Raw genomic sequence first — 10,969 nt, 5'->3', positions numbered from 1 at the left:
TTGCGTGCACAACTGAATACGCAGGTTGAAGAAATGTTTATACTAATAATAAGTATATGTTCTTTTAAAAAATCTTAGAACCTATTCCTTGCGGTTATCTCCAGTTATCTCCATACTCGTCTAATGTAAGTGTTGGGTGAGGTGTGTTGTACGGTATTGTCACCATTATTTTATTACAGTCCCGTGTTACTTTGATGCCACCTCATGTGGGCTCAGTCATTTTGGTTTTGGTCGCTGACATAGAAACCATTGCGACCTTATAGATTGCAATGCCGTTTTCCACCTGGGGAGGATGTGGTGGCGCTGTTTAAAACATCTCTGAGCTGCACATCAGTTTTGTGTTCGTCTTCTTCTTCTGCGGTTCTCCCGCCGCTCAGTCACAACAAACATAGCTGCATTTTGACACTTAGCGTTAAACGCTTCAGGCAGTCGGACATTTAGAGAAATATGATTAGGTTAGAGTTACTTTTTCACTTTGAAAGATAAAAGTGAAGCTTGACGTTTCCTACTAACGTGATGTACCGGCTAGCGGCCGGTAGCTAAGTGTAAGTTGTCGAGCTCGTCAGCCAAAGTTAACTGCTCTTGCTAACATAACCGGCTAAACTCGGAGGACTCAGAAGCTTCCCAGTAGCAGGCTGCTTTGCCCTTAACAGCAGCAAGTGAGTAACAGCTTACTGCGTTGAGTGTTTACTGATTTAAGTTAACTAGCAGTCGCTGCTTCTATTTGTCGAGTTGGCTGCGGTAGTGAGACACGTTTTAGACCACAGTCGTAACACTTGTAATGGGCTCAGAATCAGAGAGCAGGAGAAAGCCCGTCTGTTCCTGCTACGGTGTGATGACTTACATGTGTATTTTGTTTCTGTGTTGCTTTATCTCCACACATGACTCCACGGAAGGGCAATGAACAATACCATAATGTCGTGTGTGGCCCTGGAGGAGCTTTCAGAAGTGTATAACATGACCCTGATGATGTCATCGGGTGATCTCAGCTTGGTCTTCCACGTTTCTGACTGCATTGTAAACTGGGGATGAAGATTTTTAAAGGCATTTTCCAGGCTGGGGAGTTTAAATGAAAGCTGCTTATAGTTGCATTATGGGAAATGTAGGATCAAGAATTTTTGGAGCTTGACTCATACCAGAGACTGGAAGTCAGGATATCTTAGCCTCTGGTGCATCTGTTCGATTATCTCGTACCTCTCACAAGTCCTCACCCTTGTGCAAGATCAATACTAAATCACTGGAGTACAATGAACATGACATAATATAAGGATAATAAGGATTTGGTTATTTCATATTTATAATCTGCTGTACTGAGCAAAGCTCACAAAGGCTTTCCTTATCATTTACATTAGAAATGACATGTAAGATTTCAAAAGTACTGACTTGGTTTGACCAACAAAGAAGAAAGTCAAACATTAACGGTGATATGAAAAAAGCAAGCATATCTTCACCTTTCTGTGACTGTAAAAGGCAAATATTTCGTAGTTTTACTTGACCACTGACTTAAAATGGTGAATCTATTATCAAAATTTAAATGTATAACTGTCTGTATGTCAAGTGATTGATTGCTCCATTTGTATATTCAGTACTACAACTTTTAGCTTTACTTGAAACCAATCACTCATTTGTTCTTTTTCTCCCTGCTCACTCACTCTAGAAAACACAGGTATAACAGGGCTGTATTTGTGATGTAGTCATTGCACCACACTGCCCACCTCTCTAAATACCTTCTGAGGAGGCGTTTGAGGTCATTCTCTAATCACAGCGATGGATGAGGACACTCCAACCCTGAAGCCCAGAAGAATCCAGAATCAAAACGTGGTTCATCGTCTTGAGAGGCGCAGGATCTGTTCAGGCAGACCCGGAGCTCACTGGTACAGAGTACGTTGCTTCCACCAGAACCTTTTCCCCAACTTTACTGTGGTCAATGTGGAGAAGCCTCCCTGCTTCCTTAGAAAGTTCTCTCCAGATGGACGCTGCTTCATCGCCTTCTCTTCTGACCAGACTTCTCTGGAGGTAAAAACCTAACTGTTGACTTTAGTATCTTTTCCCCTCATATTGTCCCTCTAGACATTAGAGGCAAACTCTTTAAATACCACATAATGTATAAGTTTGAAACAAAGAGATGAAGAAAGAACTGTCTGCTAATCCCAGTGGTCCTCCTACAGATATATGAGTACCAAGGCTGTCAGGCGGCTCAGGACCTGCTTAGAGGCCAAGAGGGAGAGACCCTTCTAACAGCCAATGACCAGCGTTCCCTCAACATCCGAGGCCGCCTGTTTGAGCGCTTCTTCTCCTTGCTTCACGTCACTAATGTGGCCTCAAATGGAGAACACCTCAACCGGGAGTGCAGCCTCTTCACAGACGACTGCCGCTATGTCATTGTTGGGTCAGCTGTGTACGTCCCAGAGGAGCCACAGCCTTACTTCTTTGAGGTAATTGCACCATCAAACTTGATACAAATTTACAAGGAAACACAAGAACTACAAATTTACTAAAAACTACGTCAGTAGTTTGGCTCAGGCTGCCCCTTCCATCCATATTTCACCTTCCTTCAGGTCTATCGGAACAACGAATCTGTGACTCCCAACCCCCGGTCTCCTCTTGAAGACTACTCCCTCCACATTATTGACCTCCACACTGGAAGGCTGTGTGACACCAGGTCCTTTAAGTGTGACAAGATCATCCTGTCCCACAACCAGGGCCTCTACCTCTACAGAAACATCCTGGCTGTGCTGTCGGTTCAGCAGCAGACAATACACGTGTTTCAGGTGAGCAAATTCCCCATTTAAAATGTAAATCTGCACTAAGCCACTTCAATGCATATTATACGACTCAGGACAACCCTTTCAGCCACGAAACGCAACTTTTTTAGAATTTGTGTATGTTTGACATTGTTAGAGCAATTAACTTGTCGATAGCAGTGCAGCAGCAGCTTTTCTGCCCCATACAGTTCAGTTCATGCTCAGATGTGAGATATGTACACAGATGTGTACCTGTGGCAACCAGTTTGGCATCCGTAAGGTTTGAAAATTGTTCTGAACTTAATAATAATAGGTATCTGGTTTGGTGACCTACTGCTGCTGAAAGAACAGATTAAAACCCAAATTATCATCTTTGTTTTTATCTGCCCTTATTTCTTTTTTTTCTCCCCCCTACCCAGGTCACTCCAGAGGGAACGTTTCTAGATGTGAGGACTATTGGACGGTTCTGTTATGAGGACGACCTCTTGACTCTCTCAGCAGTTTACACTGAGGCTCAGGCCGAGAGTCAGCCGGGCTTCCCTCGCCTATACACTGACAAAACCATCAACTCCCTCAAGCACAGGCTACTGGTCTACCTCTGGAGGAGGGCTGAGCAGGACGGCAGTGCCACCGCCAAGAGGAGGTATGTCACATTACTTTCATGCTTTAAGTTGAGTTTTTTTTGTTATTGTTCTTTTACTTTCATCCATCTATTTTTTTTGCCTCTTACCCTGGGCCGGGTCACATGGTGTTCAGATACTTGCTGATCTTATTCAGTGTTCCCCAAGCTCCATAAAGGCCAGGACTGTGTTATTGAGATTTCATTTAGTGATTCTAGTTTCTTGTATCTAACAGATCCTTAAGTGTGTCTATGTAATATGTAAGGAGCTGCAGTGCCCTGTCAGTGTATGTCTGAAGAAGAGGCCAGTGCTGCAGCAACATTGCAAAGGGTCCTTTCACTTCAGTTAGTTTATTAAAGTTCGGAAATTAATGAATCAATTCATCCATTTTCTTTAAACCAAGAGAAAGAATTAAGAGCCTTCTTTTTTGTCTGTGCTGTGTCTAACCCTTTTCGACCAAAAAGTTGCAGGAACCATTGCACATCCTGTTTGTGATTCCATCGTAACTCAAGAACCGTTGTTAGCTCTCTCATTGCTGCTCCCTCTTTCATTCACTCCCGAGCTTTCTCCACTGAAGCTTCCTCTCTCTCTCTCCTTTGCTTATGCTCTTGGCTCCTTTGCACACACTCTCTTTCTCTTTAGTCAGAAGAGTCAGAGTCAGGAAGCAGACATTAAAGCGTAATTTTGTTTTTACTGTGAATAAGCAATAAAAATGTCTGACCCGTCTTCCTGACATGGATCCTGGATTAGTTTTTTGAATGAAACGGTTCACAAGCTGTAGTTGCTGCTGTGTCTGTGTTTGACCAGTCAGCGATGGTCAGCCCTACAAGCTCCACCTTCATAGTTCCTGAACCATCAGAAAGTACTACATCTAGACCAGGAGCTTTCTTTAACACCTGGAACTATCATGCAGGAACTGTAGATAGTCCCTGGTTCCTCTGGTTGAAAGGCAGATTTAGGTCCGTAGCTTCTCTAACAGTTCTTGGTCTTCTGGGAAAGTTCCTGCAGTGCAAACATCCCACATGTGACAGCTGTGTACTATGAATAAAGCAACACAAATATACAGTAAGTATACAGTGTGCTCATGACTTAAGCAAAATAGCATAACTGCCACGACATTAGTATATGTTAATCTGATGTACTTATAGTTTCATGAGGTGGTATTTACAGGATTGTATAAAATCATTACATGTGCAACAAAAACAAAATCTTAAAAATCTGCATTTGAGTAAATAATATTTTGCCAGCAGAATCAAACCGTTAACAGGATATTCAACCTTCATATCCTTTGACTACATTTTGTGTTCCAAGTACTAGAGTTCTTTCTTTCCAGAGGTTGTTTAACTGTGATAAAGTATGTCCATGAAAAGATAGAAGTTAATAACAAATACCAGTCTCTCCTTGGCACGGAGGAGCTATATAACAGAGCGTGCAGCCTTGTTTGGTCTGTGGCATCTTCTGGTAACACTTAACTTCTTGGTTCTTCCAGAATGTTTTGTTTGTATTTTGGTGTTTCGTGGTGTTTCACAGAATACTGCAACGGACAGTGCATTGAGCGTTAACTCTGTGTGTGTGAAGCTCACATAGCAAGCCCACGCCATTGTGTCTCACATGAGCATAGAAAAAGCTCAAAAGACTCCTGACAACATAATTCGGGATTTTTTGCACCTATTTATTTCCAAAGAGCAACAACCAATGAGAAAACCCCAACACTCCACTGACCAGTGTTGTAGCTTCATCAGTCAGGGAGGGTCAGGCTGTGGCGTTAATAGGGCTGACCCCACTTTGCTGCACTCTGGCCAGATATCTACAAATATTTACAAATACTTTGGCACACTACTTTAAAAGTGAATAAAATGTCATCTGCGCCACCTTGATATTGTTCTGAAGTTTAATGTTCATTTAGTGATCTCTTTAGTTCACTGATCTCTTGGTTTGATGTCAGATTCTTCCAGTTCTTTGATCAGCTGAGGAGGTTGAGGATGTGGAAGATGCAGCTGTTGGATGAGCATCACCTGTTCATTAAATACACCAGTGAAGACGTGGTCACACTCAGAGTCACTGACCCCTCGCAGGTAGAAACAGCAACACACACACACCATCTGAATTCCTCCCAGTGTTCTATGTGTTGCTCTCCCCGTCCTCTCCCTGTCTTTTGTTGCCTGTGGTGCATAGCAGGGATTCCTCTTTCAGGTCTCCAAGGACACATTTCTCCTACAGATCCTCTTCAGGGCTGTGATTCATTCATGCAGACAACAAATTGATCTAATTAATGTATGTGTCATTTACATGAAATCTCAGCTGTCTGACCTCCTTGCCAATCAGCAATTTTCCTGTCACAAATGAAGACCATACAAACAATCTCACATTCATTATAAATATATATATATATAGAAGCCAAAGCCTGGAATGCTAACTTGCACTATGATACATATCTGACTGTTTCTGTCGGTCCTTGGAATTCTCTTGAACACCAGGGTGGATTGTGTCGTGATTTGAAAAAAATAAAACATACGTGTGTGTGTTTCTTTTCTCCACATCATCACCCTCTCCCTCCTTTTTTGTCACAGCCGTCGTTCTTCGTTGTGTACAACATGGTGTCTACAGAGGTGCTGGCCGTCTTTGAGAACACCTCCGACCAGCTGCTGGAGCTGTTTGAGAATTTCTGCGACCTGTTCAGAAACGCTACGCTGCACAGCCAGGCCGTCCAGTTCCCCTGCTCCGCCTCATCCAACAACTACGCACGGCAGGTCCAGAGAAGGTACTGAGGAGAGAAATGTCCCATAATTTATTTGAAATAACAGATTTTTCTTCCAAAATTGAATATGTTTCATTTTGGATGTAACTGGCAAGCTGCTGGATCCAGGGGCCTTTTCTGAATGAAATAAAAAAACTGCACCTGATGTTGTGCAGCCAAAATGTCAGGGAGGATTTGAAGATGGTGGTTAGGAAGGGAACCAGATCAGCAGCAATCGCCTGGAGGAGGAGGAAGGAGGTTTAGGACTTAATCTGGATATAGAAAAGAGACATTAAGACAGTCAGCGTGGCTGGGGGAGCTCTGATTGAATTTGGCGGTTCGACTCGCCAGCAAAGGTGACAAAATCCTCTGTGGAAGTTGAAGAGGGAGGGCCAGACAGAGGGGGGGGTTCAGGAAGGAGGAGAAGATAAAGGATAGTTTGAGCGAGGAAAAGAGCTTATAATAGGATTTTAGACTAGTGAAAATTGATGTCTGGAAGAAGGAGAGGAGAAATTGAAAGCTTGCGAGCACACTCGGCAAACCAGATTTGTACCACTTAACAACTGGCTAGCATGAGCCCAGTTCACACGGTTTTAGACGGCCGCAAACAGAGTAGAGACCAACAGGTCTGCAAGAATGGAGCACAAAACAAGTTGAGAGGTAGGACTGAAAATATGGATGGAGAGCTTAAAGGGTTGAAAAGTAAGGAGAGAATGGAGGGGGGGGGGGGGGACCACAGAGTCACTGCTGAGTGTTGCATCTAATGGAGGCTTTGAGCTGTTATTCTCCAAAGCAAAACAACTATAGTGGAAACAAGGCTGTTCACTCCTTTCAAAAAGTCAAACTCAGAAGAATACAGACTTCAGGATCATAGAAGCACTGCTTCCTGAAGTCCTGCGGTTTTACATCCGGGCCACAGTGACAAAAGAGACTGATGAAGCTTCCTGTTGCTGTTTAATGTCATCGTGCTGATATCCCCGTCTGTCTGCGCCTCAGATTCAAAGACACCATAGTGAACGCCAAATACGGAGGCCACACCGAGGCGGTACGTCGGCTGCTGGGCCAGCTGCCTATCAGCGCCCAGTCCTACAGCAGCAGTCCTTACCTTGACCTCTCCCTCTTCAGTTATGATGACAAGTGGGTGTCGGTGATGGAGAGACCCAAGACCTGCGGAGACCACCCCATCAGGTACAGGCTCTGTCAGGGTGAATGTACGTCCAATCAAATGATGTAACAGACTCACATTATCAATACAAGTCTACGAATGATACAATATAACAGTGCGTCCTTAAAAAGGACTCAAGTTCACTTACCATGCATTGCTGCAAAAGTCATTGTAGACCTGGACATGATGTTAGATCAGTAGCCACTGAAAAACGTTCAGAAGGAATGTGAATTGCAACAAAAATGTAAAAGGCTGAAATGATATGTTGTTTGATCAGATTCAGACAGTTGACTGAAAATCAGCGTTTAACAATTCTGATACGCAAATGATTCATTGACAGTCATTGATTCTTTCATCTTCCTCTTTTTTTGTGTAACTGTAAATTGAATGTCTGTTGGATTTGGATGGTTAGTCACCTCAGCTCAGGAGCACCGCGATGGGAATTTTTCATCTGAGAGCGTTGTATGTTTGACACACACTGTCTGTACAGTACCATGTTTTTTAGGTAATGTAAGGAATGTCTCGTAGGCCTGTGCACCTTTAGGTCTATGGCACAGTGAATATATTTTTTATTAATTAATTCATGTAACAGCAGACTATTCAGACCTGTAGAGGCCTTCAGAAACCAACAGGCTGGACTAGATAAAGAATTTAATTGTGCTTCTTTTATTATACTCCTCACCCACCAGGTTTTACGCACGGGACTCAGGCCTGCTGAAGTTTAAGATCCAGGCAGGTCTGCTGGGACGGCCGGTAAATCACGCAGTGCGACGCCTGGTCGCCTTCACTTTCCACCCCTTCGAACCCTTTGCCATCTCTGTCCAGCGCACCAATGCAGAGTACGTGGTCAACTTCCACATGAGGCATGTTTGCGCTTGAGGAGCTCATGCACACAACAAAACTCACACTTGGAATCAAATTGCAGGACCGATGGGCTTCTGTTAGCAGTTACTGGTGACAATACAAAAAACATGTCCTCCATCAGGAGGCACAAAGCTGTTTGTGCTGTTAGTGGTCCTCTCCCTGCATTCTCCTCCTGATGGAAACCACTGTACCTCTCCTCTTTGCCCCTCCATCACACAATGGTCACCCCACTTCCGCCCCCTCCTGCCCCTCTGTGAGAAGGCAGCAATTCTGCCTTTTCCTTTGGTGTGCACCGCTTCGCCTCCTCTTTTCCCCTTCCTCCGCAGAACAAAGAGGGACCTGTAGGGAGGAGAGGCTGGAATAAGTGTAAATGGAGATGTAGAGCGAGTGATTGATGTGCGACGGAGGTGGGAGCCGCAGGTAGCCGGACCTCGAGGTGTTTTCTTTTTCCTACTGTGCACTGAAAGCTGCACGTTCATATCAGATTTGCTTATCCAGTTGGTCAGTGACCAGCTGGCCAACAAACTTTCTTTTTTCTCACATGGATGGGGAAAGAGGTAATTTTATATTATATTGTTTTACACTTTTTTTACACGTCATTACCGCTTGTATATATTTTATGCCAATAAAATTGTCTAAATTTTGCTCTTGCTCTGTTTATTTTTGGTGAGCTTTACGGAAAGTAGAAGGTTGGAGAGGGATAGGGAGCTTTTTTACATTTTACTGTATGCTAACCGCATACAGTAGCTTTGTTTCAGTGTTATGGGAAGCTAGTTTACCTATGAGACTACTGGGAAAAGTGGACAGGGAAAAGCTTGAAAAGATACCTCAAGTAGAATTGGTATTGTTTCTGCCTCCTTCCCCTAAATACTGAACTGTGCATTTTCTCCTATAGGTCAGAGAAAACATTTCTTTATATGTGTGTGTGTGGGTGTATCCCTGTGAGTGAGAGAGAGCTTTTGCATGAGCAGGCACGGGCGTTTTTTTTATGCAAATGTGAGTGGGAAAGCATTGGAGTAGTAAAACAATTACAAACATTGTTTCATCTGGAAAAAGTGAATCTGAATCTGAATCTGAATCTGTCTTCTGTCATGCAGCAGACTCAGTACTTTTTACTAGACTAATAATCATACCTTGCCTGTAACCTAATCAAATTAGCAATTTCTTAACAAGCTGTGCAGACTGTGAATATTAGTTTGTACTGCATTCAGAGCACTGACAAGACGGAGTGCAGGTGTCATCATATTTCATTTGACGGCTGATCCCTGCAGTCTGCTCTCCTGCAGTGTAAAGGATCATAACGTTGCTATTTTATATCAGGTCCATCTGTTGTGCGGACTAAAGTGCTGGGCATCTGTTTACATATTAAATGTGTTATTAAAAACACACAAACCTACTCATATGCAAATGCTCTAACACACCCACTCCCAGCGTGATTGCAACATCACTAATAAATGAACAGGCACATATGTATGATAAACCGATATAAAGGCAAAACGCAAACACCCAAGCAGCTGCAAGAGGTCATGGTGGTATGGAAAGCAGGTGCTGAGGGATTAAGTGTCCCTCTAGCCTCTGGTTACACACTACAGTGGACCTGGGAGGTGTTTGTGTTTGTGAGAGAGACAGACTAACAGGGGTTTTAGGCAGAGGGAGGAAGGTATTAATGGATGGAAAGATGATGGAGGGATGGGAGACTGCGAGAGCCTGTGATGAGAGACTAGGACAGAAGGGAGGTACAGATGTGAGGATCAATGAGGTGAGTGCAGTGACTGTGTTATGCAGCTGCTTAGTTTTGCATAAGCATAATAAATACTATCTTGCAGATCAAGCTTAAGGAAGCCATGTTATGTCATTGTCATTATAGTGTGTTTGTGTAAGCTGGTGTATGACAACATGCTGTGATAATCAACTGCAGTAATTACGAGAAGCACACACAGCAGGCGCAGAGAGTCTTATATATATAGGAGGACATTGTCTGTTGTCCTCCTCTCAGAAACAGATTGCCCATAGAAGATGTAAGACATTGTGTACGTTTGACTGCTGGCGAGGAGGCGAGTTAGTGCGTCCTCTCATATGCTCGTGGTTGTGTTCGTTTCAAGCAACATCTGAGCTGTTTTTACCCAATCTACTGCTGCTAGAGTTGATATATTATCGGTTTTCTGCAGGAAATGTAAGCCATAACTTCCCTTATAGGTAAAGTAAGCAGTTATCAGCGTTTCCATTCCCCCACAGGTGTTTAAAAGCCAATAAGGATGCAGGACACTGTGGAGTTTCTGCTGGATTCTTCAGTGCAAACACGTATTATTACACGAACCCAATGCCTTCTAGTACATAGTACATTAACAAATATGTTGTATCTGTCTTGTTCTTAAGAACCAGGTAAACCCAGAGCCTTCTCCCTTACCTTGGTTGCTACGGAAACATAACCGCTCTCTGCTTGGTAACCTAGTCTTTTCTAATTGCTGTTGTCTTGGCAACAGCGCAACCAATGTAATCCAGAAAAGGCCACAATCCTAAGTGTTTCCTGTTGCAGTGCTCATCTTCTCGGAGCAAACGCACACAGACACATTTCATCATTTAGCTGACAGTCAGCTCCGAGAACTGAGGTGTGCAGTGTGAGGTTTCAGCTCTGCTGTGTTGTTGTTGTTGTTGCTGGAGGACACATGGCAGGGTGGACACTGAAATACTCCCAGATAAGACACAGACACGTATGGATCACCGCTTGCATTTTGTTTTAACAGTCACAATTCTTAGCATGTTGTTCAACTTTCTTAACACGAAATGGTTCACAGAAGGATCAGCGGATTCTTGATTCTCTATTTTGAGGTGCTGTTCT

The 10,969-nt window shown here is 43.5% G+C and overlaps 1 protein-coding gene across 3 annotated transcripts; it reads left to right on the top strand.

Moving 5' to 3' along the window:
- Positions 1-374: 374 nt before the first annotated feature.
- On the top strand, positions 375-8,775 carry det1 (DET1 partner of COP1 E3 ubiquitin ligase). Of its 3 annotated transcripts, none has more exons than XM_041939302.1 (9): positions 375-545; positions 1,658-2,016; positions 2,169-2,435; positions 2,559-2,771; positions 3,164-3,387; positions 5,310-5,439; positions 5,935-6,125; positions 7,098-7,289; positions 7,956-8,775. In XM_041939302.1, the coding sequence occupies exons 2-9, from the start codon at positions 1,768-1,770 to the stop codon at positions 8,143-8,145; spliced, it is 1,656 nt and encodes a 551-aa protein (XP_041795236.1). In that variant the 5' UTR covers positions 375-545; positions 1,658-1,767; the 3' UTR covers positions 8,146-8,775. The 3 variants fall into 3 exon arrangements, with proteins under 3 accessions (XP_041795236.1, XP_041795235.1, XP_041795237.1); XM_041939301.1 differs by having other exon boundaries at positions 375-659; XM_041939303.1 differs by having other exon boundaries at positions 384-455.
- The last annotated feature ends 2,194 nt before the right edge of the window (positions 8,776-10,969 follow it).

This window comes from Chelmon rostratus, chromosome 6 (genome assembly GCF_017976325.1).
Source record: "Chelmon rostratus isolate fCheRos1 chromosome 6, fCheRos1.pri, whole genome shotgun sequence".
In the NCBI taxonomy this organism is placed as follows: Eukaryota; Metazoa; Chordata; class Actinopteri; order Chaetodontiformes; family Chaetodontidae; genus Chelmon; species Chelmon rostratus.
Note: the sequence above shows the minus strand (reverse complement) of the source record. Positions and strands in the feature narration are given on the sequence as shown.